Source organism: Schistocerca gregaria, chromosome 4, assembly GCF_023897955.1.
Source record: "Schistocerca gregaria isolate iqSchGreg1 chromosome 4, iqSchGreg1.2, whole genome shotgun sequence".
Lineage (NCBI taxonomy): Eukaryota > Metazoa > Arthropoda > Insecta > Orthoptera > Acrididae > Schistocerca > Schistocerca gregaria.
The window spans coordinates 509840637-509868296 of NC_064923.1; the positions used below are offsets into that span (position 1 = coordinate 509840637).

Here is a 27660-nt window from a genome sequence, read left to right on the forward strand (position 1 = left end):
ACACTTGTAGTGTTACCGCAATTATTGGACTTTATAGTATATTTTTATTAGGGAAAATATTTGTACTAATCACATATTTTTTTTGATTTTGTCTGTATCCGTGCACAAATCCAAGTCTGGGGATGTCAATGGAACAGCTTGAGTAGCACTTGTACCCGATGTAGAAGCATCTACAATAGGTGTTCCATGTTGATAGTCAGATTCGGACCATGATTGCCTTTCATCTTTAAGGTCACTGCTCAGTATGAGAGAAAGAGCTTCGTCCACAGTATATCGCTTATCTGCCATATCGCCGCGCGGGATTAGCTGAGCGGTCTAAGGCGCTGCAGTCATGGACTGTGTGGCTGGTCCCGGCGGAGATTCTAGTCCTCCCTCGAGCATGGGTGTGTGTGGTTGTCCTTAGGGTAATTTAGGTTAAGTAGTGTGTAAGCTTAGGGACTGATGAGCAGTACAACTCAAGCGAAACCAACGCTTTGAGAAAGAATGCAACTTCATCTAGTGACTTTGAACAAAGCCGCTAGATGGTGCTTAGGTCAAGCTTCCACGAAGCGGAACAGTATGACACGAGGCGGAACTGCTACAGCAGTCCACCGGCTGGGCGGCACATTCGCTCCCGACTCCTACAGAAGTTCACCGTAGCGAAACGGTTAATAGGTTGAACTGTTTTTATTTTATGCTGCAAGCATTTTTGCTAAATTGTTTGCTGGGGAAAATCTGCTTAAAGTTTAGAGAAAACTTTTATACCTATTATTAATTCAGTTTCCATAAAAGCTTTATGCTATTATAAATATTTGGTGTCGCTGATCACACTACTTCGAACAGTGGGCTGCATAAGCTTGTGTAACGTACGGATTAATAAAACTTTTCCTCCCAACAATCTAAGTCATATATACCCTTCAAAAAAGCAGTAAAAATCGAACTTTAGACCATTTTGAATGATAACCTGGCCTTAAGAGAGCGCGACCGCTGCCTGCACGGATTATCGGGCTACCAGCCACCGCCTTTGGCCAAAGATAAATACTATTCAGTGCGCAACGCGACCTATCGATTCGTGGTACGTCTCACTACCTGTTTGGTTAACTACACGCTTAAACGAGTGTTTTGTCATCGACCATACCGTTGCTTTGCCGCTCTCATTTTGATTTACAAACTTGAATTGCACATTGGTGAGGTGTGCAAACGCATAAACGTAATCACATCCACACAGTATTATATTTTTCCCTGAAGCTACATAGCGTGAAACGAAGACAGGGCTGATCACTACACTATTGTCTGAGGACGAAGTGGATGCAGTGATTACCATGAGTCAATGAAGACCTTTTCCTTAAAATTACCACAATCTACAGTTCGCAAGCAACTTCGCGGTGTGTGGCGGAGGGTATTTTGCGTACCCCTGTCACTTCTCCACCTTCCCGTTGAAGTTGAGAGAGTTTGGCCTGAAGAACGATTTCTGGCAAGCCTCCTTGTGGACTCCGAACTCTCTGATTTCATTTTCATGGCCTTTAGGCGAGATGTAGGCAGGAGGAATGAATTTAATTGTATACTTTGCTCCGAACGCAGTCTCTCGAAACTTTACCAGTGAACCACACTATGATGCAGATCGCCTCTCTTGCACTGTCTTCCGCTGGAGATGTTTGATCATCTCGGCGGCGCTTTCATGATTATTAAATGAACCATCTGCTAGGAACTTAAGTGTAATTTGCAGAGTAACCGACTCGCATTCTGGAGGACGACGGTTCAATCCCGTATCCGGCCATTCTGATTTAGGTTTTCTGTGATTTCCCTAAATCGCTCCAGGCAAAGGCCGGGATGGTTCCTTTCAAAGGGCACGGCCGACCTCCTTCCCTGTCCTTCCCTAATCCGATGAGACCGATGACCTCGCTGTCTGGTCTCCTTCCCCCAACAACCCAACCCAACCCCAGAGAAACCCTGAAGATGTAGATATAGATGTACCGAAACGCGCTGCTCTTCTTTTGATCTTCCCTATTTTCCCTATGAATCTCTTTTGGTACGTATCCCACACTGATCGAGTATTGATTGATGGAAGGTTTTGCTAGCTACCTCCTCTGGGGGACTACATTCCGTGATGGTTGATCAGATTAATCTCAGACTGTCTTCTGCATTCCCTGCCATTATTTTCATGTGGTCTTTACATTTGAAATCGCTCTGTACGTATACCCTTGATATATTAGGAAGTAAATGCTTCGATTGGTTAACTACTCAAATTTCGTAGCACTTACATTTACACTGGGTTGGAAACTTTGTTGTCGGCGAAGATCCAGGGCAGACCTAGGGCTTTTCATTACCATACAGTTACCATACAGTAGACTTGAACGTCTGAGAATTACGCGGTGGAATATGGACTCACTAATACCATTCTCAAAGAAATCTGCTAATCGTGGCCATTGGTTCAATACACAGGAACAGAGCATATACATATACTCTTGAACTTTTAACCTGGCTATTCAAAAGTGGGTGGAGCAATAGCTAAATTTATAATTCTTTATCGTGTGCAGAAGCCAGGCATGAATATTTCGCGAAACTTAATATGCAGTAATCGGCACTAAAGTTAAAGCTAAATCATAATAAAATTATAGCAAAAAGCTATTTCCGAAACCCTTGCTACTTGTAGAAAGTCATCCTAATCAATTTAAGTAAGATACTGTAGTTTCCCCCCCCCCCCCCCCCATGAACCATGGACCTTGCCGTTGGTGGGGAGGCTTGCTTGCCTCAGCGATACAGATAGCCATACCGTAGGTACAACCACAACGGAGGGGTATCTGTTGAGAGGCCAGACAAACGTGTGGTTCCTGAAGAGGGGCAGCAACCTTTTTACTAGTTGCAAGGGCAACATTCTGGATGATTGACTGATCTGGCCTTGTAACAATAACCAAAACGGCCTTGCTGTGCTGGTACTGCGAACAGCTGGAAGCAAAGGGAAACTACGGCCGTAATTTTTCCCGAGGGCATGCAGCTTTACTGTATGATTAAATGATAATGGCGTTCTCTTGGGTAAAATATTCAGGAGGAAAAATAGTCCCCCATTCGGATCTCCGGGCGGGGACTACTCAAGAGGATGCCGTTATCAGGAGAAAGAAAGCTGGCGTTCTACGGATCGAAGCGTGGAATGTCAGATCCCTTAATCGGGCAGGTAGGTTAGAAAATTTAAAAAGGGGAAATGGATAGGTTAAAGTTAGATATAGTGGGAATTAGTGAAGTTCGGTGGCAGGAGGAACAAGACTTCTGGTCAGGTGACTACAGGGTTATAAACACATAATCAAATAGAGGTAATGCAGGAGTAGGTTTAATAATGAATAGGAAAATAGGAATGCGGGTAAGCTACTACAAACAGCATAGTGAACGCATTATTGTGGCCAAGATAGATACGAAGCCCATACCTACTACAGTAGTAAAAGTTTATATGCCAACTAGCTCTGCAGATGACGAAGAAATTGAAGAAATGTATGATGAAATAAAAGAAATTATTCAGATAGTGAAGGGAGACGAAAATTTAATAGTCATGAGTGATTGGAATTCAAGTGTAGGAAAAGGGAGAGAAGGAAACGTAGTAGGTGAATATGGATTGGGGCTAAGAAATGAAAGAGGAAGCCGCCTGGTAGAATTTTGCACAGAGCACAACTTAATCATAGCTAACACTTGGTTTAAGAATCATGAAAGTTGGTTGTATACATGGAAGAATCCTGGAGATACTAAAAGGTATCAGATAGACTATATAATGGTAAGACAGAGATTTAGGAACCAGGTTTTAAATTGTAAGACATTTCCAGGGGCAGATGTGGACTCTGACCACAATCTATTGGTTATGAACTGTAGATTAAAACTGAAGAAACTGCATAAAGGTGGGAATTTAAGGCGATGGGACCTGGATAAACTGAAAGAACCAGAAGTTGTACAGAGTTTCAGGGAGAGCATAAGGGAACAATTGACAGAAACAGGGGAAAGAAATACAGTAGAAGAAGAATGGGTAGCTTTGAGGGGTGAAGTAGTGAATGCAGCAGACGATCAAGTAGGTAAAAAGACGAGGGCTAGTAGTAATCCTTGGGTAACAGAAGAAATATTGAATTTAATTGATGAAAGGAGAAAATATAAAAATGCAGTAAATGAAGCAGTCAAAAAGGAATACAAACGTCTCAAAAATGAGATCGACAGGAAAGGCAAAATGGCTAAGCAGGGATGGCTAGAGGACAAATGTAAGGATGTAGAGGCCTATCTCATTAGGGGTAAGATAGATACTACCTACAGGAAAATTAAAGAGACCTTTGAAGAAAAGAGAACCACTTGTATGAATATCAAGAGTTCAGATGGAAACCCAGTTCTAACCAAAGAAGGGAAAGCAGATAGGTGGAAGGAGTATATAGAGGGTCTATACAAGGGCGATGTACTGCTGGAGAATATTATGGAAATGGAAGAGGATGTAGATGAAGATGAAATGGGAGATACGATACTGCGTGAATAGTTTGACAGAGCACTGAAAGACCTAAGTCGAAACAAGGCCCCCGGAGTAGACAACATTCCATTGGAACTACTGACTGCCTCGGGAGAGTCAGTCCTGACAAAACTGTACCATCTGGTGAGCAAGATGTATGAAACAGGCGAAATACCCTCAGACTCCAAGAAGCATATAATAATTCCAATCCCAAAGAAAGCAGGTGCTGACAGGTGTGAAAATTACCTAACAATCAGTTTAATAAGCCACAGCTGCAAAATACTAACTCGAATACTTTAATGACGAATGGAAAAACTAGTGGAAGCCGACCTCGGGGAAGATCAGTTTGGCTTCCGTAGAAATACTGGAACACGTGAGGCAATACTGACCTTACGACTTATCTTAGAAGAAAGATTCAAACCTACATTTCTAGCAGTTGTAGACTTAGAGAAAGCTTTTGACAATGTTAACTGGAATACTCTCTTTCAAATTCTGAAGGTGGCAGGGGTAAAATACAGGAGGCGAAAGGCTATTTACAATTTGTACATAAACCAGATGGCAGTTATAAGAGTCGAGGGACATGAAAGGGAAGCAGTGGTTGGGAAGGGAGTAAGACAGGGTTGCAGCCTCTCCCCGATGTTATTCAATCTGTATATTGCGCAAGCAGTAAAGGAAACAAAAGAAAAATTCGTAGTAGGTATTAAAATCCATGGAGAAGAAATAAGAACTTTGAGGCTCGCCGATGACATTGTAATTCTGTCAGAGACAGCTAAGGACTTGGAAGAGCAGTTGAATGGAATGGACAGTGTCTTGAAAGGAGGATATAAGATGAACATCAACAAAAGCAAAATGAGAATAATGGAATGTAGTCGAATTAAGTCGGGTGATGCTGAGGCAATTAGATTAGGAAATGAGGCACTTAAAGTAGTAAAGGAGTTTTGGTATTTGGGGAGCAAAATAACTGATGATGGACGAAGTAGAGAGGATATAAAATGTAGACTGGCAATGGCAAGAAAAGCGTTTCTGAAGAAGAGAAATTTGTTAACATCGAGTATAGATTTAAGTGTCAGGAAGTCATTTCTAAAAGTATTTGTATGGAGTGTAGCCATGTATGGAAGCGAAACATGGACGATAAATAGTTTGGACAAGAAGAGAATAGAAGCTTTCGAAATGTGGTGCTACAGAAGAATGCTGAAGATTAGATGGGTAGATCACACAACTAATGAGGAAGTATTGAATAGGATTGGGGAGAAGAGAAGTTTGTTACACAACTTGACCAGAAGAACGAATCGGTTGGTAGGACATGTTCTGAGGCATCAAGGGATCACCAATTTAGTATTGGAGGGCAGCGAGGAGGGTAAAAATCGTAGAGGGAGACCAAGAGATGGATACACTAAGCAGATTCAGAAGGATGTAGGTTGCAGTAGGTACTGGGAGATGAAGAAGCTTCCACAGGATAGAGTAGCATGGAGAGCTGCATCAAACCAGTCTCAGGACTGAAGACAACAACAACAAACATCAACAACTGTAGTTTTAATTCTTACCGGACTGCGTCATGGCAATCCGTACGAGTCCTTTTCCTATTTTCCTCGAAAATGATAGCTAAGTATTTTTGACTTACAAATAGTATAAAGAGCTTTGTTTCATTTTGGTGTTTATGGCAGCAGAACACATCAGGATGTTGGGCACAAAAAGAAGTACACGGACGAGTAAATGTCCTAGAGTGCTCTTAATATACAAAACAAAATTTTGAAAATAAGTTTCCTACGTATGTGAAATGTATGTTGATGTTTAGGAGTCACTACTTACGACAGTATTTGTACTTTACTGTAAAAATCAACCGAAAACAAGACTCTCCAGCGAGTAGTGGAGAAAAGCATTTTCCAACCAAGTAAGATAAGCAGAAACATTATGGATACACTAAAATCACAACACATTGCCATGCGTGTCCGCTCCCGGTAGTTGAATGGTCAGCGCGACATAATCCTAAGGGCCCGGGTTCGATTCCCGACTGAGTCGGAGATTTTCTCCACTCAGGTACTGGGTGTTGTGTAGTCCTAATCATCATCATTTCATCCCCATCGACGCGAAAGTCACCGAAGTGGCGTCAAATCGAAAGACTCTCACGACATTTACATTTTACCATGCCTAAAACGATGAAGGAAATCCTTTGACATTCAAAACAGCTTGCAGTCATCTCGGAATAGTTAAATATGGATCCTGTGTGATTTGTTCTCGCTACAGTATAGCGTGCAAGACTAGGTAACGATTGTGGACGTGGATTTCAATCACACCCACTTCTTTCCAATGTGGACCACCACTTCTGGTGACTGTGGGCCAGAGGAGATCCGACAATTTACCCTCGTCCTCACAAAACTAGTCCCCAACGATGCGAGCTGAATGAAAAGCGGCCCTGTAGCCTTGGACAGCCGACAACAATGGACAACCACCATTGTACAATTTAATGCACCTGATCAGCCAAAATTGTCACATAATCCTTGGCAGTAATGCTGCCTTACTGAGAAGCCGTGGCCTCCATAGAACACTACCGACTCTGAGTTATCAGTCTCCTGACTGGTTTCATGGGGACCACCAAGAATTCCTCTCCTATGCTAAGTTATTCATATCAGAGCAGCACTTACAACCTACATCTTCGATTATTTGCTCTATGTATTCCAATTTCTGTCTTTCTCTACAAGGTTTTGCTCTCTACCGCTCCCTCTAGCACCATGGAACTCTTTCCTTGACGTCTTAACACATGTCCTATCATCCCGTCCCTTCTCCTTGTCAGTGTTTTCCATACATACCTTTCCTCTCTGATTCAGCACAGAACCTCCTCATTCCTTACCTTACCAGTCCATCTTATTTTCAACATTCGTCTGTAGTACCACATTTCAAATGCTTCGAAACCTCTTCTCTTCCCGTTTTTCCACAGTCCACGTTTCACTGCCATACAATGCTATGTCCCAAATGTAAATTCTCAGTAATTTCTTCCTCAGATTAGGGTCTATGTTTGATACTAGTAGATTTTTCATGACCAGGAATGCTCTTTTTGCCAGTACTAGTCTACTATTGATGTCCTCCTTGCTCTGTGCGTCCTATGTTATTTTTCTGCAAAATTATGAGAAATTCTTAACGTCATCTATTTCGTAACCATTAATCCTGGGCCGGTCGGAGTGGCCGAGCTGTTCCAGGCGCTACAGTCTGGAACCGCGCTAACGCTACGGTCGCAAGTTCGAATCGTGCCACGGGCATGTATGTGTGTGATGTCCTTAGGTTAGTTAGGTTTAAGTGGGGGACTGATGACCTCAGAAGTTAAGTCCCATAGTGCTCAGACCCATTAATCCCGATAAGTTTCTTGCAGTTCTCGTTTCTATTACTTCTCATTACTTTCGTTGGAATTACATTCAACCCATATTCTGTATTCATTAGACTGTTCATTCTGTTCAGTACATCCTGTAATTCTTCTTCACTTTCAATCAGGACACCAGTGCCATCAGTGAATCTTAACGTTGAATCCTTTCGCGTTGAATTTTAATGCCATCCTTGAATTTTCTTTAATATTGTCATTGCTTCTTTCATGTATGGATTTGTCAGTAGGGGCGAAAGACTGCGTACCTTTCTTATACTATTTTGAAACCGAACACTCCATTCTTAGTCTTCCACTCTATTGTTCCCTCTTGGTTCTTTTTCAGATTGTATATTACCCGTCTTTCTCTTTAGCTTACCCCTATTTTGTCTCGGAATTTCTAACATCGAAAAACATTTGAGATGGTCGAATGCTTTCTCCAGGTCGAAAAATCCCAGGAACATGTTTTGATTTTTTGTTAGTCTTTCTTCCATTCTCAACAGCAACTAACGTCTATATTGCCCTCTGGTGCGTTTAAGTTTCCTAAATCCTAATTGATCATCATCTAAATAGATCCTCAGTTATCTTCCCCATTCTTCTCCACAATATTCTTGTAAACACCTTGGATACATGAACTGTTTAGCCGATTTTGCGATAATTTTCTCACGCGTCGGCAGTTGCAATCTTGGGAATTGTGTGTATGATGTTTTCCCGAAAGTCCGATGGTTTATAGCCAGTCCCTTACATTCTACGCATCAACGTGAACAGTCTTTTTCTTGCCTCCTACCCCCATGAGTTTAGAGGTTCTAATGGAATGTTATCTAGCCCTTCTGCCTTATTTAATCTTAAGTCCTATAAAGCTCTTTCTATTTCTAAATCTGCATACCCTATGTATCCGCTTTAACTCCCTCCTGTTTATTCACCAAGACAAGTCTTCCCCCTCCTCATGGCCCTCAATGTACTCTGTCCACCTACTAGCTTTCTTCTCTGTATTTAATAGTGCAATTATCAGTGAGCTCTTAATGTTACGGATTTGGATTTTAATTTCTCCGAAGGTTGTTTTACTTTTCTCTGTATTAAGTCAATCTTTCCGACAATCATTTCTTTATCGACCTTCACATTTATCATGTAGCCATTCGACCTTAGCTTCCCTGCACTTCGTATTTATTTCATTCTTAAGAGATCTGAATATCAGTATTCTTGAATTTTCGTGAACATACACTCCTGGAAATTGAAATAAGAACACCGTGAATTCATTGTACCAGGAAGGGGAAACTTTATTGACACATTCCTTGGGTCAGATACATCACATGATCACACTGACATAACCACAGGCACATAGACACAGGCAACAGAGCATGCACAATGTCGGCACTAGTACAGTGTATATCCACCTTTCGCAGCAATGCAGGCTGCTATTCTCCCATGGAGACGATCGTAGAGATGCTGAATGTAGTCCTGTGGAACTGCTTGCCATGCCATTTCCACCTGGCGCCTCAGTTGGACCAGCGTTCGTGCTGGACGTGCAGACCGCGTGAGACGACGCTTCATCCAGTCCCAAACATGCTCAATGGGGGACAGATCCGGAGATCTTGCTGGCCAGGGTAGTTGACTTACACCTTGTAGAGCACGTTGGGTGGCACGGGATACATGCGGACGTGCATTGTCCTGTTGGAACAGCAAGTTCCCTTGCCGGCTAGGAATGGTAGAACGATGGCTTCGATGACAGTTTGGATGTACCGTGCACTATTCAGTGTCCCCTCAACGATCACCAGAGGTGTACGGCCAGTGTAGGAGATCGCTCCCCACACCATGATGCCGGGTGTTGGCCCTGTGTGCCTCGGTCGTATGCAGTCCTGATTGTGTCGCTCACTTGCACGGCGCCAAACACGCATACGACCATCATTGGCACCAAGGCAGAAGCGACTATCATCGCTAAAGACGACACGTCTCCATTCGTCCCTCCATTCACGCCTGTCGCGACACCACTGGAGGCGGGCTGCACGATGTTGGGGCGTGAGCGGAAGACAGCCTAACGGTGTGCGGGACCGTAGCCTAGCTTCATGGAGACGGTTGCGAATGGTCCTCGCCGATACCCCAGGAGCAACAGTGTCCTAATTTGCTGGGAAGTGGCGGTGCGGTCCCCTACGGCACTGCGTAGGATCCTACGGTCTTGGCGTGCCTCTGTGCGTCGCTGCGCTCCGGTCCCATGTCGACGGGCACGTGCACCTTCCGCTCACCACTGGCGACAACATCGATGTACTGTGGAGACCTCACGCCCCACGTGTTGAGCAATTCGGCGGTACGTCCACCCTGCCTCCCGCATTACCACTATACGCCCTCGCTCAAAGTCCGTCAACTGCACATACGGTTCACGTCCACGCTGTCGCGGCATGCTACCAGTGTTAAAGACTGCGATGGAGCTCCGTATGCCACGGCAAACTGGCTGACACTGACGGCGGCGGTGCACAAATGCTGCGCAGCTAGCGCCATTCGACGGCCAACACCGCGGTTCCTGGTGTGTCTGCTGTGTCGTGCGTGTGATCATTGCTTGTACAGCGCTCTCGCAGTGTCCGGAGCAAGTATGGTGGGTCTGACACACCGGTGTCAATGTGTCCTTTTTTTCCATTTCCAGGAGTGTATTTGTACTTTCGTCTTTCACTGATCAACTGAAGTACTTGTATTTGTTCTGTTACCCATCGTTCCTTTGTAGTTACCTTCTTTGTACCTAATTTTTTTCCCAATTTCTGTGATTGTCCTTTTTAGAGATGGCCATTCGTCTTTAACAGACGTGCCTACTGAACTACTAATTATCACAGTGTGTATAGCCTCATACAACTTCAGGCGTATCTTTTCATACCCTAGGACGTCCACATCCAACTTCCTTACGCATTGATTCTTACTGGCTAGTCGTTTAAAAGTTAGCCTATTGCTTATACTTAAAGAATAATGTAATACTGCAATTACAAAGAAAGCAATTTCTGACAGGTGTGAAAAATACGAAACTATCACTTTAACAAGTCTCAGTTGCAAAATACTAATATAAATTCTTTACAGAAGAATGTTAAAATTCATAGAAGCTGACCTCGGGGAAGAACAGCTTGGATTCTGAAGAAATGTAGGAATATTGACCTTATCTTAGGAGATAGATTAAGGAAAGGGAAACCTATGTTTGTAGCATTTGTAAACGTAGAGAAAGCCATTGATAATTTTGACTGGAATACTCTTTTGAAACTTTGATGGTAGCAAGGGCAAAATACGAAGATCAAAAGACTATTTACACCTTGTACAGAATCCAGACGACAGTTGTAAGAGTCGACGGGCATGAAATGAAAGCATCGGTTGAGAAGGGTCTGAAACAGGATTGTAGGCTATCCCCAATGCTATTCGGTCTGAGCAAGCATTAAAGGAAATCAGTGAAAAATCTCGAGTAGAATTAAAGTTCAGGAAGAAGATATACAATCTTTGAAGTTTGCCACTGATATTTCTGTCGCATACAGGAAAGGACATGGAAGAGCACTTTAGCAGATTGGACTGTATCTGCAAAGAAAGGTATAAAAAGATCACGAACGAAAGCAAAAGTAGGATAATGCATTGTTGTCGATAAAATTTTAGATGACTCTGAGGAAACGAGACACTGAAAGTAGTTGATGAGTTTTGCTTCTTGGGCAAGAAAGTCGCCGATGACGGCCGAAGAAGAAAGTTTATAAAGAGTAGACTGGCAATGGCAAGAAGACTGTTTCTGAAGAAGAGAAATTTGTTAACATATAATGTAAACTTAAGTGTTAGGAAGGGTTCTGAAGGTATTTTCCTGAAGTGTAGCCACGTAAAGAATTGAAACATGGACGATACACATGATGGACAAAAAGATAGTAGAAACTTTTGAAATAGTGGTGCTACAGAAGAATGCTGAAGATTCGGTGGGTAGATCACGTAATTAATGAGGCGGTTCTGAGTAGAGCTGTGGAGAAAAGAAATTCGTGGCACAACTTGACTAAAGGAAGAGATTGGTTGATAGGGCACATTTTGACACATCAAGAGAGCAACAGTGTGGTACTGGAAGTATGTAAGGAGTGTAACTAATCACGTAAGTAATGAGGCGGTTCTGAATAGAGCTGGGGAGAAAAGAAATTCGTGGCACAACTTGACTAAAGGAAGAGATTTGTTGATAGGATACATTTTGACACATCAAGGGAGCAACAGTGTGGTACTGGAAGTATGTAAGGAGTGTAAAAATCGTAGAGGGAGACCATGAGAGGAATACAACAAGCAGTTTCCGAGGACGTAAGTTGCAGTAGTTATTCATAGTTGACGAAGCTTGCACTAGATAGAGTAGCACGGAGAGTTATGTTAAACCAGTGTCCGGGCTGAAGACTACAATAACAACAACTCTTCATCTTTACTAAACTGCGATTTACGTCATCTGCCTTTACACACTGAATTACCCGTTAAATACGTTCATATATTTTGTCCATGTCTTCATCATCTGCTTGCGTACCTGCTCTTCCTGTTCGTAATGAAACCTACTCCAGTTACAGCATTTTCTGTTGCTGCTGACATTAACCTGCCTGACCATAAATCCTTGTCTTCTTCCCATTTCACTTCGCTGACCCCCACTACATCTAGATTGAGCCTCAGCATTTTACTTTTCAGATTTTCTAGCCTCCCTGCCACTTCGAACGTCTGAAAATCCACTCCCCGACTCGTTGTTTGTTCAGTCATTTTCTCACAGTCACTTCCCATTTGGCATTCCCCCTCCCGGAGATTCTCATGTGGGACTAGTCAGGAATCTTTTGCCAATGGAGAAATCATCATGATACTTTTGTAATCACAGGCAACATTAGAAGTCTTTAATGCAGTGGTTTCCATTGCCTTCTGTGTCCACATGTCGTTGATCAGTGCCCTTAGGTGCAGTCTCTACCCCAAGTGCAATAGAGTGCCCCGAAACTCTGCCTACCCCTTCACCCTCTTTGACAAGGCTGTTGGCTGAATGAGGGTGACTTCTTACGCTAGAAGTCTTCTACCGTCTTTTTTGATCATTTTTATTCAGACTTTAAGCAATGGCGGGGTTCGAACAGTGGTGGGGTTCGAACCCGGGACCGAGGACGTTTCGATTACTGATCAATGACGCTACTCCTACATCACGTGTCATGTAAGCCATGACACGACTCTCCAGATCATCATCTAACCCTTGTCATGTTTCACCCTTGCGTCGTAAATCCGACTAGAAGTTGGAAACAGTGTGAAACGAGACCCATCCGACCTAATTACTTTCTTCCATTACTTCGTTATTTTATAACTTCCGCACTACATTTGTCTGTTATGGTGATTTTCATCACTGCTGGATGGGTTTCGACTAACTGCTCGCGCTGCAGGCCCCTACTTGTTGACCATCCTTAGTGTTGTTTTGGTGCTTACATGGTTCGCGAGGACGACATTCAATTCTGCAGTGGACTTAGAAGTTAGCTTTCTCTTATCTCTCGTCATACTCCTCTACAATAATGGTCTGACATGATTACTCGGCTAATACTTCCGTACGAGTTGCGACTTAGTGGATGAAGTTTTTCCACTTTCGCTGAAAGCGGTATAAATCTCCGAGCGGTCCCACCTGAAACACCGAACAAAAGCACCTGTCATACTAGCACCAACTATTTGCAAACGTTCGAAATCACTTAGGTGAGAGGTAATGCACTCACAATTACACAGAAAACTGTGGTGAACACAACTGACATTAGCCATGTATTAAAGATATTTCACAGTTGTCGTTCATAGCCAAATAAAACTGCGCAACATACAGGCTTGGCTAGACACTGCATTTATTTTCAAACATAAATTTCGCGCGATGTCTCCTTATTTTTAACCAAAACTTTACTTACCTTCATATCATTTTATTTTCCTACTTTCAATTTTTTCTGCGGTGTAATCTTCTTTAAATTGGTTATACTCCACTTTTACAGTTAACAGTGGACAATTTAGGTTAATATTTGATTTCCATATCATGAATTGGAAAACAAAATATACAGGGCGATCAGCAACAGTCTGGAATGCTCGTGAGTGTGTCGCAGCAGAGGCTGTGTTGAGAAATAATTGTTAAGAAAAAAATACCTTGTGCGGTTTCCGATTCAATTGACATTGACGTGAGTCAAAGTAGTTCCGCGGACCAATTCAATCTCTTGCACGAGGTGAAATGCGACAACGCACGTGAATATTTGGGTCCATGGATTACCATATTTTGAAATCCTCATTACCAGTTAAAATGTGCCTGTTTCGAAAGTTATAAATTCAACCCTGTTGGGCAAAAACCTATATTTTTTTAGTTTGAGGAAACCAATAGAAAAACACGTTATGTGATACAGTTTCTACAGAACGCTTGAATTTGCGATCGGAACAACCTGTATGTTTGTGTAAATGCTAATTAAATGGGATACGGCGCAACTTACCGAATTTTTCCTTAACAGGTATTAATCAACTTAATCTACCCTGCTTTTCAGACTGTTTCCGGCAACCCTCTATATTTCTTGATTACAAATTAAAAAGAAATTTTTGTCAATTTTACAACACAAAGTTATCCGACAGAATACTGTTCGGCTCACCGTGCGTCACGTGACGCTACACCCTTACTCGGCGGGCCATCTGTCACTGTATGTCGTCTTTTCTAGTCGCAAGCGTTCCAACCCCCAGGATCCGAAGGTTCCAAAGAAATAGAGCCGTCTCGCTGCTCTATAGAGCGCTAGTGCGAATGGCGCACCCTTATATGTGTGGCTTGTAAAGGCTTTCATGAATTTTCCTTTTAGATAGCTATCATGCGTAGAAATTTTGGGGTCCCTGTAGCAGCGTATGACTGATCGTCATTTCGTTGCATGTGCATCGTAAATCCGTATAGAGTGGTACGTTTTCCTCGTCCTACTACTCCTCAAGTCTTTTGCGAGGTGCAATGGGCCTCAGAGACATCCACGACATTAAATATACTCCAAGAAACAGTTTTATCCAAGTACTCGTCTTGTAGTGAAGAAGATTCGAAAAAAAATTGGTTGTACTTCCTGCAGGCAAAATTTTGCCACAGTTTGGACATAGATAATAAATTACCAATTAGAATATTTTATTAATTTATTTATTTCCAATCACAAGATAAGAGTTATCATATCTTCCCTTAAATTTAAGTAGATAACTATTGTTTGATGGTTATCGTTGTGATATATGAGCTGTGTATATTAATAAGCGTAATACTGCATATACGATATTACAGCAGTCTTAGTCTTACTTATATTGTCTTAAGAAGTGTTGTCAAAGCGTGATGTCCCAGTTGAATGGGAGTAACAGTGCATGTCAGCTATACTACGGGATCAAATATGGAGAAGATGATCACTGGTCTGGGGAGAACCGAGGAAGAAAAGTGTAAACATAGAAGATGGAATCATAAAAAACGGAAATACATACAGATCTACATCTACATCTACAGTTATCCTCCGCAAGCCACCCAACGGTGTGTGGCGGAGAGCACTTTACGTGCCACTGTCATTACCTCCCTTTCCTGTTCCAGTCGCGTACGGTTCGCGGGAAAAAACGACTGTCTGAAAGCCACAGTGCGCGCTCGAATCTCTCTAATTTTACATTCGTGATCTCCTCGGGAGGTATAAGTAGGGGGAAGCAATATATTCGATACCTCATCCAGAAACGCACCCTCTCGAAACCTGGACAGCAAGCTACATTGCGATGCAGAGCGCCTCTCTTGCAGAGTTTACCACTTCAGTTTGTTAAACATCTCCTTAACGCTATCATGGTTACCAAATAACCCTGTGACGAAACGCGCCGCTCTTCTTTGGATCTTCTCTATCTCCTCCGTCAACCCGATCTGGTACGGATCCCACACTGATGAACGATACTCAAGTATTGGTCGAACGAGTGTTTTGTGAGCCACCTCCTTTGTTGATGGACTACATTTTCTAAGAACTCTCCCAATGAATCTCAACCTGGTACCCGCCTTAGCAGCAATTAATTTTATATGATCATTCCACTTCAAATCGTTCCGCACGCATACTCCCAGATATTTTACAGAAGTAACTGCTACCAGTGTTTGTTCCGCTGTCATACAATCATACAATGAAGGATCCTTCTTTCTATGTATTCGCAATACATTACATTTGTCTATGTTAAGGGTCAGTTGCCACTCCCAGCACCAAGTGCCTATTCGCTGCAGATCTTCCTGCATTTCGCTACAATTTTCTAATGTTGCAACTTCTCTGTATACTACAGCATCATCCTCGAAAAGCCGCATGGAACTTCCAACACTATCTACTAGGTCATTTATATATATTGTGAAAAGCAATGGTCCCATAAAACTCCCCTGTGGCACACCAGAGGTTACTTTAACGTCTGTAGACGTCTTTCCATTGATAACAACATGCTGTGTTCTGTTTGCTAAAAGCTCTTCAATCCAGCCACACAGGTGGTCTGATATTTAGTAGGCTCTTGCTTTGTTTATCAGGCGAAAGTGCGGAACTGTATCGAACGCCTTCCGGAAGTCAAGGAAAATAGCATCTACCTGGGATCCTGTATCTAATATTTCCTGGGTCTCATGAAGAAATAATGCGAGTTGGGTCTCATACGATCGCTGTTTCCGGAATCCATGTTGATTCCTACAGAGTAGATTCTGGGTTTCCAAAAACGACATGACACGCTAGCAAAAATCATGTTCTAAAACTCTACAACAGATCGACGTCAGAGATATAGGTCTATAGTTTTGCGCATCTGCTCGACGACCCTTCTTGAAGACTGGGACTACCTATGCTTTTTTCCAATCATTTCGAACCCTCCGTTCCTCTAGAGACTTGCGGTACACGGCTGTTAGAAGGGGGGCAAGTTCTTTCGCGTACTCTGTGTAGAATCGAATTGGGATCCCGTCAGGTCCAGTGGACTTTGTTGAGTGATTCTTGTTGCTTTTCTATTCCTTGGTCACTAATTTCGATGGCAGCCATTTTTTCGTTTGTGCGAAGATTTAGAGAAGGAACTGCAGTGCGGTCTTCCTCTGTAAAATAGCTTTGGAAAAAGGTGGTTAGTATTTCAGCTTTACGCGTGTCATCCTCTGTTTCAATGCCATCACATCCCGGAGTGTCTGGGTATGCTGTTTCGAGCCACTTACTGATTTAACGTAAGACCAGAACGTCCTAGAATTTTTTGTCAAGTCGGTACATAGAATTTTACTTTCGAATTCACTGAACGCTTCACGCATAGCCCTCCTTACGCTAACTTTGACATCGTTTAGCTTCTGTTTGTCTGAGAGGTTTTGGCTGCGTTTAAACTTGGAGTGAAGCTGTCTTTGCTTCCGCAGTAGTTCCCTAACTTTGTTGTTGAACCACGGTGGGTTTTTCCCGTCCCTCACAGTTTTACTCGGCACGTACCTGTCTAAAATGCACTTTTACGATTACGTTGAACTTTGTCCATAAACACTCAACATTGTCAGTGTGGGAACAGAAATTTTCGTTTTGATCTGTTAAGTAGTCTGAAATCTGCCTTCTATTACTCTTGCTAATAGGATAAGCCTTCCTCCCTTTTTTTATATTCCTATTTACTTCCTTATTCAGGGATGCTGAAAGGGCCTTATGATCACTGATTCCCTGTTCTGAACTCACAGAGTCGAAAAGTTCGTGTCTGTTTGTTATCAGTAGGACCAAGATGTTATCTCCACGAGTCGGTTCTCTGTTTAATTGCTCGAGGCAATTTTCGGTTAGTGCAGTCAGTATAATGTCACTCGATGCTCTGTGCCTACCATCCGTCCTAAACATCTGAGTGTCCCAGTCTATATCTGGTAAATTGAAATCTCCACCTAAAACTATAACATGCTGAGAAAATTTATGTGAAATGTATTCCAAATTTTCTCTCAGTTGTTCTGCGACTAATGCTGCTGGGTCGGGAGTTCGGTAAAAGGAGCCAATTATTAACCTAGCTCAGTTGTTGAGTGTAACCGCCACCCATAATAATTCACAGGTAAGGAAAGCACGGGCAACGCTGACAATATAAGAGAAACACTGCGTCGGTTTTGATCAAGAAGAAGACAGCATGGCTTATACATGCAGAAAACGAGGCTATATCGATAGTAACAGTTAAACCTTTAATCTTCTCATCAATGTGACGTTGCTGTGGTTTAAATGGAGGCTAGTGGTTATTTATCCTCAACTGTAAGACAGCAGGCTATCAATTAAAATAAAGATGGTGGTGTGGTGTTGGCCCTCAACTACATACCCTCTGGCTCAGTGATGAAATATTAAAATTTTTGGCTGGTTTCGTTGTCTAGGGGCTCGGATACGTAGTTGCCACATTACAAGCCAAATACTGCTGAGTCTATAGTATACCACATGAATGTACGCATCAATCGAATGGTCGAAGGTTCCTATCACTCGGCAATTGCGAATTTAAAAATGAAAGATTGCAATTATATAAAATAGGGAGGTATTATCTTAACGACTTTAAATGAAGAGTACGAAAGTAGAACTACTTTGAGAATGCGATACATTTCTGCTAAACACTTATGGGTGTTGATGGTCCAACAATTAAATGAAGCATAAGTTGAAGAACAGGGGAACAACAGATTCCTATTGAACGTAATCAGTTATGAGCAACAACATAGGTCGTGAGGTATTCACTTCTAAACGCATACTACGTCACTGTAGAAACCACTGAAATCTCACAAGTTCACAAGTAGGCACTCTGAAGTATTTCTATCACCTGCGACCACGGCCAACCGCTCCACACTCTCCAAGTCTCTCTCGCGACTGTTCGTCCGTCGCGCCGTACTTTCCCGCACTCTCACGTGTCCTGCCGTACTGTCCAGAGCCCTCCGCGTCCTGTGCGAGTGTCCCTTGCGCCACCCTGTTCGAAACTCCTCCTACATTCACTTCGGTAGTCGCCTGCCGTAGTAATGAGCGCTGTGATTGGCTAGAGGCTCCCTCCATGTCTCATAGCCAATGCACACTCACAAAAATACTGAAACACATTCGAAATACTGGACCTACATTTAACTAAATTGAAATTAAATACATATTCCTGCGGCTGGACCATAAACACGCTCTAACACACATTATTAAATACAAAATAGACACATATCTAATGAATGGCAAGCAAAAGTAGTCCAGTTGCCTAACGTCTCTGTGCTTTCTAAAACACAGTAAATATTTGACCAATTTCTTCATGACTAGTATATATCGGATATAAGCAAAGACATAGACGAATAAATATATTTATAAGCATGCTGCTAGCGTTTTCTTGTGTTACTGTGGAGTACTTATGGCCTGACGGGATCGTTAGTAATCATCCACTTTGACCTCCAATAACTCACGTACTATTCAACTTATATGCCTGTAATTTATACCAGTTTAGGTCTACACTAATAGCTTTCTAAAGACACATCGATCGACAAAATCGATTGAAGCGTTTAGACTTTGGAAAATCGTTACTGGGTGTTACTTCTATAATTTACAGCAGATACAAAATGTAAACTAATAAAGATCTTGAAAATATGGTTACATCATCGGAATTTTCGTTCAATTAATGGTAACATACATGTTTATTTTTTAGGTATCATGATTCATCTGGCTACTATTAATTTCTATACAAACTATAAAATGTCTGCCATTAAGGTTTCCGCCATCTTTGGCACTCCCAGCATGTCTCCTTCATCGACACAGCATCACCATTTAATTTCTAGCAATGTGGTCTCTGGACCCTGGCTAACGTTCGGCATCACACGACAAGCTGCGGCCTGCTGAGAGGCTCCACTGCAGCCACGCCGACTCCGATATTTCCAGGGCGCCACAACTCGCCCGTTACCTCGCAAGATTGTAATGAAGAAAGAGATGGAGGAATATTTAGTGTTATGCTTAGGTGCAGACGAAATTTTTCACTTACTGCATAACAGAGGAGTGATGATAAGTGGTTAATACATGAGGCGACGACACCTGTTAATATCAAACCGGAAGAAAAAAGAGTGAATGAAAATCACATTGTCCATACAGTATCCTAAACTGATCGTGTAAAGGACTTGAGACATCATTAAACACAATGCCCTCCCCCCATCACACACACACACACATCTTATGCGATCCTGAATGGTTAGTATGATTTCTGTAGTGTTTTTGCTATTTGCATTATACTGTAGCATGTAATAGATGTAATGACAGGGCTGGCAACGGACTAGTTATAGTTGGAGTTACGTTTTTAAATATTCTTGAATTTCGTGTCAGATATATGGAGATTTATCTCATGCTGCGAAAGTTTGTTCCTCCTAGTTCAGATGCTGATTCTACGAGGATTGCTCAGAAAGTAATGCACCACAAATTTTTCTTCAACAATTGTTTATTGAACATAATGAGAATTACACACACGAAGGAATCGTGTATTATCTACACACACTATTTCAGTGGTGCTGATTAAAACACATACTAAGTAGACAGGCACATTTAAAAAACACGGCGACAGTCTGGTTTCCGTTCGCAACAGTTAAAAACTCACCTAGTAGCAGTATGGTGGGTGGTGGCAACACTGGCAGGGGAATGGTCTCCCCGTCCGCTGCAAATCTTGCAGCTCAGCTGAACCGCCTTCGGATGACCTCACCCTCTGCGACCAGCGACTGACTGTACCTAGACTTGACACAAGCGTTTGTGAATTATCCCCACAGTTCCTTTCCCTGCAGTAAGAAATTCAGTGACTCGACGATCCTTGTATCGTATATCACCTACAGACGCCGTTTCGAAACTGTCCTGCAGCTACGCTATTTGTCGGAAGTGAGGGAAACTTGGCCCTCTCACTGAGGAGACTTCAAATAATACATACGTAACGCTTCAGAAAAGTGATATTGTTTTCTGCTGAGAGAAAAACACGGTGCATTTTTTGGACAACCCTCGTAGGTTATGCTGAGGACTTTCGCAATGTTTTGATTTGACACGTGATTACCTTGAACAGCTAACCTAAGGACATCACACACATCCATGCCCGAGGCAGGATTCGAACCTGCGACCGTAGCAGTCGCACGGTTCCGGACTGCGCGCCTAGAACCACGAGACCACCGCGGCCGGCAGTTTTTGTGTCCTCAGAGTCTTTAGTGGCGGCGTGATTGAATAAAATCTTCTTAGTTTTCAAGCCACGCCAAATCCGACAAAATGTTATTGTAATTGACGCAGCTCGAAAACCGAGAATATTTTATTCACAAAGTTTTGGTACCAATCTCAACACTAACCAAAGCTCATATTTCAATATTTCATATCAGACTAGGAGGAATGAACTTTCCTAGGAATGACGTATCGAAACAGCTCGATGTTGACAGTATGTAAGCGATAAGTACAGGAAAGGAACAGAGATAACATGTACTTAGAGAAAAAACGAACAGATCAAGGATTGAAACCCTGAGAGCACTTGTTTCCATTTCTTCTTCCTGGAGAAAGTCTCGACTTCAACGAGCGGAACAAATATTTATCGATATTTTAACTGCCATTTGACTCTGTAGGTGGTTCATTTTATTTAATTAAAAGCATAGTAAAACACAGTTGATACTATTGTGTTAGGATAGTTTACGGTGAAAGAAGAGGGCGTCCCGTGAAAATGTCATGAACGTGACAGTGCATTGCTGTGGCAGCATGACTGCCTCTCGATCACTGGAAAACAACAGAGACCGACCACGGTTAATCGTGAAGTCTTCTTCTGTCTAATTAGCCGCTTCGTCTACACCGGAGCACCAAAGAAGCTGGTATAGGCGTGCGTATTCAAACAAACAGATATGTAAACAGGCAGAATACGGCGCTGCTGTCGACAACGCCAGTATAAGACAAGTGCTGTTGCAGTTATTAGATCGGTTACTGCTGCTACAAAGGCAGGTTACCAAGATTTAAGTAAGTTTAGACATGAAGTTATAGTCAGCGCACGAACGACGGAACACGGCATCCCTGAGGTAGCGATGAAGTGGAGATTTTCCTGTACGACCATTTCACGAGTGTACCCTGAATGTCGGGAATCCCGTGAAACATCAAATCTCCTACATCGCTGCGGCCGGAAAAAGATCCAGCAACAATGGGACCAAACACGACTGAAGAGATTCGTTCAGCGTGACACAAGTGTAACCCTTCCGCAAACTGCTGCTGATTTCAATGCTGGACAGTCAACAATTGTCAGCGTGCCAACCATTAATCGGAACTACATCGATAGGGTCTTTCGGAGACGAGGACCCACCGTGTACCCATGATGACTGCACGACACAAAGGTTTACGCCTCGCCTGGGCCAGTCAACACCGACCTTGCACTGTTGATGACTGGAAACAAGTTGCCTTGTTGGACGAATCTCGTTTCAAATTGTATCGATCGGATGGATGTACACGGGTATTCAGACAACCTCATGAATCTATGGATCCTGCGTGTCAGGAGGGGACTGTTCAAGCTGGTGGAGGCTCTGTAATGGTTTGGGGCGTGTGCAGTTGGAGGGATATGGAACCACTGATATGTCTGTATACGACTTTGAAAGATGATACGTACGTAAGCATCCTGCCTGATCACTTGCATCAACTCATGTCCATTGTGCACTCCGACAGACTTGAGCAACTGCAGCAGGACATTGCGACACCCCACACGTCCACATCCGAAATTGCTACAGAGTGGATCTAGGAACACTTCAGCTGGCCACCAAACTCCCCAGACATGAACGTTATTGAGCATATCAGGAATGCCTTGCTACGTAATTTTCAGAAGAGATCTCCATCCCTTCTTTCTCTTACGAATGGGCGGACAACCCAGCAAGATTCATGGTGTCAGTTCCATGCACCGCTACTTCAGGCTTTAGTCGATTTAATTGCCATGTCGAGTTGGGGTAGTTCTGCGATATCTCAGTGGCATTACACAGTATTAGGCAGATGTACCAGATTCTTCGGCTTTTCAGTATCTCCGTTGTCTTCTACAACGTGCAGTAGCATTGCTTGGCCACGGCTATAGTAACGGTTATTTTTCCATTTTTTAGTGTCCCTCATATCTGTACCACATATCTCTCTCTGTTTTGAGTTTATTGCGTCACACGTGGCAGAATCTTTTCATTATTATCTTTCTTTTTAACTTTTTGGCCTGTGCTCAGTTTGTCGCCACAGTCGTCAGTGCACGCAGGGATGGGAAGTATTGTGCATTATCTGTCTATGATTTTTGTGAACTTTGTTCTCCGTGTTTCCGTATTTTATCTGTTCTTGTACCGTATTTCATGAGGTGTAGCTTGGGAACCAGCCCAGTTTTAGCCTAAACTAGCAAAGCAGGCAGCCTATAAATCACATTCATCCTCACTAGATTGCTAGACCAAAGGCTGTTAATACGCTCTGCGGATTCGATCTGGCTCTGGTTCAACTCCTTGTCTCGCCAGCTGATGCGCTTCACAGGTCCTCTTAGTAAACAACGGCAGACTGAATTGCCTGTTTTGTAAGGAACACCCATGACATGAACTCTTAAAGCCCTACAAAAAAAGAAGAGAACACGGTCTTTGATTAGTAATCAAGACACACTGTCCTGGATCCGAGCCCTATCACAGGTTAGATTCTGAAAAAAAAATCGTCAGCAATAGCTGCCAAAGACTTCCGACATAAGACGTCACCCTCAGTCTGCCGCCGGCCGGGGTGGCCGGGCGGCTCTAGGCGCTACAGACTGGAGCATCGCGACCGTTACAGTCGCAGGTTCAAATCCTGCCTCGGGCTTGGATGTGTGTGATGTCCTTAGGTTAGTTAGGTTTAAGTAGTTCTACGTTCTAGGGGACTGATGACCTCAGAAGTTAAGTCCCATAGTGGTCAGAGCCATTTGAACCTCAGTCTGCCAACGGACGTGTGAAAGAGACTGCCGGAAAGGACAGGGCACTTTATTGCCCTTGCAGTGGATAACTGGCCCTAAAAGCTGGAAGAACTACCAATGGTCAACGACATGAGAGGGCAGAAGGCCTTGAGGACCACTACATTCAACAAACATAAACTGTTCAAAAATGGTTCAAATGGCCCTGAGCACTATGGGACTTAATAGCTGAGGTCATCAGTCCCCTAGAACGTAGAACTTAGAACTACTTAAACCTAATTAACCTAAGGACATCGCACATCCATGTCCGAAGCAGGATTCGAACCTGCGATCGTAGCGGTCGCGCAGTTCCAGTCTGAAGTCCCTAGAACCGCTCGGCCACACCGGCCGGCAAACATAAACTGTACCTACAGCGCATGTAACATGTAGCTGAAAAAGTCGCTTGTGAGGAACGGTGTAAAAAGCTTTCAGGAAATCTAGAAATACGGAACCAATTTGAGATACCCTGTCGATAGCGGCCATTACTTCGTGCGAATTAAGAGCTAGCTGCGTTGCACAAGAGCGATGTTTTCTGAAACCATGCTGATTACGTATCAATAGATCGTTCTCTTCGAGGTGAATCATAATGTTTGAATGCAGTATATGCTCCAAAACGCTACTGCATATCGAGGTTGTTAATGTAGAGAAGCGTTCTCTTCGAGTGACTCCTGGGAGGAGATTCCGTTTAGAAAATCTGTGATGAGTGGTTTGGTGATTGCAGAGTACGCGCCGCCGACGATCCTGGTGAAGACGCCAGCGGGAGCGGCCTCGATGGAGCCGTCTGGCGCGGTGGCGGTCTTCCCGGGCACGACGCTGCACCTCGAGTGCCTCTTCTCGCGGAAGCTCGGCAACCCCGAGTGGACGTGGACGCCGACGTTCCGGCAGTACCTCACAGGTAGCCCGCCGGCTCCTCCTCCAGCACGTAGGCTACTCGATGAGGCGCGCCATCAATGGCGGACATGCTCGCTGTATCCTCCTCTCCGGCTTCCTTTACAATTTTTACTCCCCACACTCCGATCAAACACTAATCTGATGATCTCCAGATGTCTCAAAACGTATCTTGTCAACCTATCCCTTCTATTAGTAAAGTTGACCACAAATTTCTTTTCTCCCTAGTCCTGTTCAGTTTCTCCTTATTAGTAAAGTGATCTACCCCTCTAATCTTCAGCTTTCTTGTGTAGCAACACATTTCAAAAGTTACTACTCTCATCTTGTCTAAACAGTTTATCGTCCATTTCTCAGTTCCATTCACGGCTGCAGTCCCAAATAGTACATTCAGAAACGACTTCCTAACACTTAAATCTATATTTAATATTAACAAATTTCTTTTCTTGAGAAACGTTTTTCTTCCCATTGCTAGTCTACATTTTATATCCTGTCTATTTCGACCATGAGCTAGTTTGCTCCCCAAATAACACTCCCCCCGTCGGAGGTTCGAGTGCTCCCTTAGACATGGGTGTGTGTGTTGTCCTTAGCGTAAATTAGATTAAGTAGTGCGTAAGCCTAGGGACCGATAACCTCAGCAGTTTGGTCCCATGGAACTTACCACAAATTTCCAATTTTCCCCAAATAACAAAACGCATCTACTTCTCTGTCTCCTTTCCTAATCTAATTGCCTCAGCATCACTTGATTTAATTCGACCACATTCCATTATCCTCATTTTGCTTTTGTTGATGTTCGTCTTATATCCTCCTTTCAAGTCACTGTCCATTGTGTTCAACTGCTCTTCCAAGTCGTTTGCTTTTTCGGACAAATTACAATGTCACCTTCAAACCTCAACGATTTTATTTCATCTCTTTGATCTCTAATTCGTACTACAAATTTTTCTTTGGTTTCCTTCACTGCTTGTTCCATGAACAGACTGAATAACGCCAGGGATAGACTACAACCCAATCACACTCCCAACTCAACCACTGCCTCCCTCTCGTGCCCCTCGACTGTTATAACTGCCGTCTGGTTTCTGTTCAAGGTGTAAATAGCTTTTCGTTCCCTGCATTTTAACCCTGCTATCTTCAGAATTTCAAAGACACTATTCCAGTTAACATTATCAACAGCTTTCTCTGTCTTCAAATTCTATAAAAGTACCTTTGCCTTCCCTTAACCCACCTTCTAAGGCGAGATGTAGGGTCAATATTACTTCGCGTGTTTCTACACTTCTCCGGAATCCAAACTAAATGCAACAAAATTGTGAAAACACTGAGTATAAGAATTGTGGATCATGTACAAAGTACAGGGTGTTTCAAGAAGTTTCTTTTTCTGCAGCATGTTGGATGGTTCAGTGTATCCGCAATTATGGTAGCCAGCTACAAGTTCACCTTTTAACAGCGCGATTGGTTTCAGCCACCGGGGCCTTTTCAAATGGTTGTGAGTCTAGTAACCGTGGTCTAGGGAGCCGGCACGGTAGCTCAGCGTGTTCCGTCAGAGGACTGCGTGCTCTCTGCTATAAAAAAAAACTGAGTCAAGGAACCAACGATCAATTGGAATGGATGTCTTGTGATGTCCGCCCCGACCAAACGCAACGAACTATATCGAACAAAATGAGGAAAAATTAAATTAAAAAAAAAGGGGGTAGCGTCTTTGATTCATAAACAGAACGTCTTCGGTCCCGGGTTCGATCCCCGACACTTCCTAAATTTTGATAAATATCATAGGCGGCCGAAGACTTCCGGCATAAGAAGTCAGCCTCATTCTGCCAACGGCTTTGTCAAAGAGAGCGGAGGAGCGGATAGAGGTTCAGGGCACTCTCTTGTCCTAGTGGTGGGAAATTGCCCCTAAAGGCGGAGGAATCAGCAATGATCAACGACATGAGGATGCAGAAGGCAATGGAAACCACTGCATTAAAGACACATAATGTTTATTCACAGGATATGTGGCCTGTAATTGAAGAAGTGTCATGATGATCTCTCCATTGGCAAAAGATTCCGGAATAGTCCCCCATTCGGATCTCCGGGAGGGGACTGCCAAGGGGGAGGTTACCATGAGAAAAAGATTGAATAATCAACGAAAGGATAATGTTCTACGAGTCGGGGCGTGGAATGTCAGAAGCTTGAACGTGGTAGGGAAACTAGAAAATCTGAAAAGGGAAATGCAAAGGCTCAAGCTAGATATAGTAGGGGTGAGTGAAGCGAAGTGGAAGGAAGACAAGGATTTCTGGTCAGATGAGTATACGGTAATATCAACAGCAGCAGAAAATGGTATAACAGGTGTAGGATTCGTTATGAATAGGAAGGTAGGGCAGAGGGTGTGTTACTGTGAACAGTTCTGTGATGGGGTTGTTCTCATCAGAATCGACAGCAGACCAACACCGACAACGACAGTTCAGGTATACATGCCGACGTCGCAAGCTGAAGATGAACAGATAGAGAAAGTGTATGAGGATATTGAAAGGGTAATGCAGTATGTAAAGGGGGACGAAAATCTAATAGTCATGGGCTACTGGACTGCAGTTGTAGGGGAAGGAGTAGAAGAAAAGGTTACAGGAGAATATGGGCTTGAGACAAGGAATGAAAGAGGAGAAAGACTAATTAGGTTCTGTAACAAGTGTCAGCTAGTAATAGCGAATACCCTGTTCAAGAATCACAAGAGGAGGAGGTATACTTGGAAAAGGCCGGGAGATACGGCAAGATTTCAATTAGATTACATCATGTTCAGACAGAGATTCCGAAATCAGATACTGGATTGTAAGGCGTACCCAGGATCAGATATAGACTCAGATCACAATATAGTAGTGATGAAGAGTAGGCTGAAGTTCATGACATTAGTCAGGAAGAATCAATACGCAAAGAAGTGGGATACGGAAGTAATAAGGAATGAGGAGATACGTTTGAAGTTCTCTAACGCTATAGATACAGCAATAAGGAATAGCGCAGTAGGCACTACAGTTGAAGAGGAATGGACTTCTCTAAAAAGGGTCATCGCAGAAGTTGGGAAGGAAAACATAGGTACAAAGAAGGTAGCTGCGAAGAAACCATGGGTAACACAAGAAATACTTCAGTTGATTGATGAAAGGAGGAAGTACAAACATGTTCC

At 43.1% G+C, this 27660-nt stretch overlaps 1 protein-coding gene across 1 annotated transcript in view; it reads left to right on the top strand.

Moving 5' to 3' along the window:
• Positions 1 to 27660, top strand: part of LOC126267439 (locomotion-related protein Hikaru genki-like) — a 422288-nt gene that overhangs the window by 255387 nt on the left and 139241 nt on the right. Inside the window, exon 5 of the mRNA XM_049972705.1 lies at positions 24352 to 24525. Within this exon, the coding sequence (XP_049828662.1) occupies positions 24352 to 24525 (174 nt within the window). The remainder of the gene's footprint in view (positions 1 to 24351; positions 24526 to 27660) is intronic.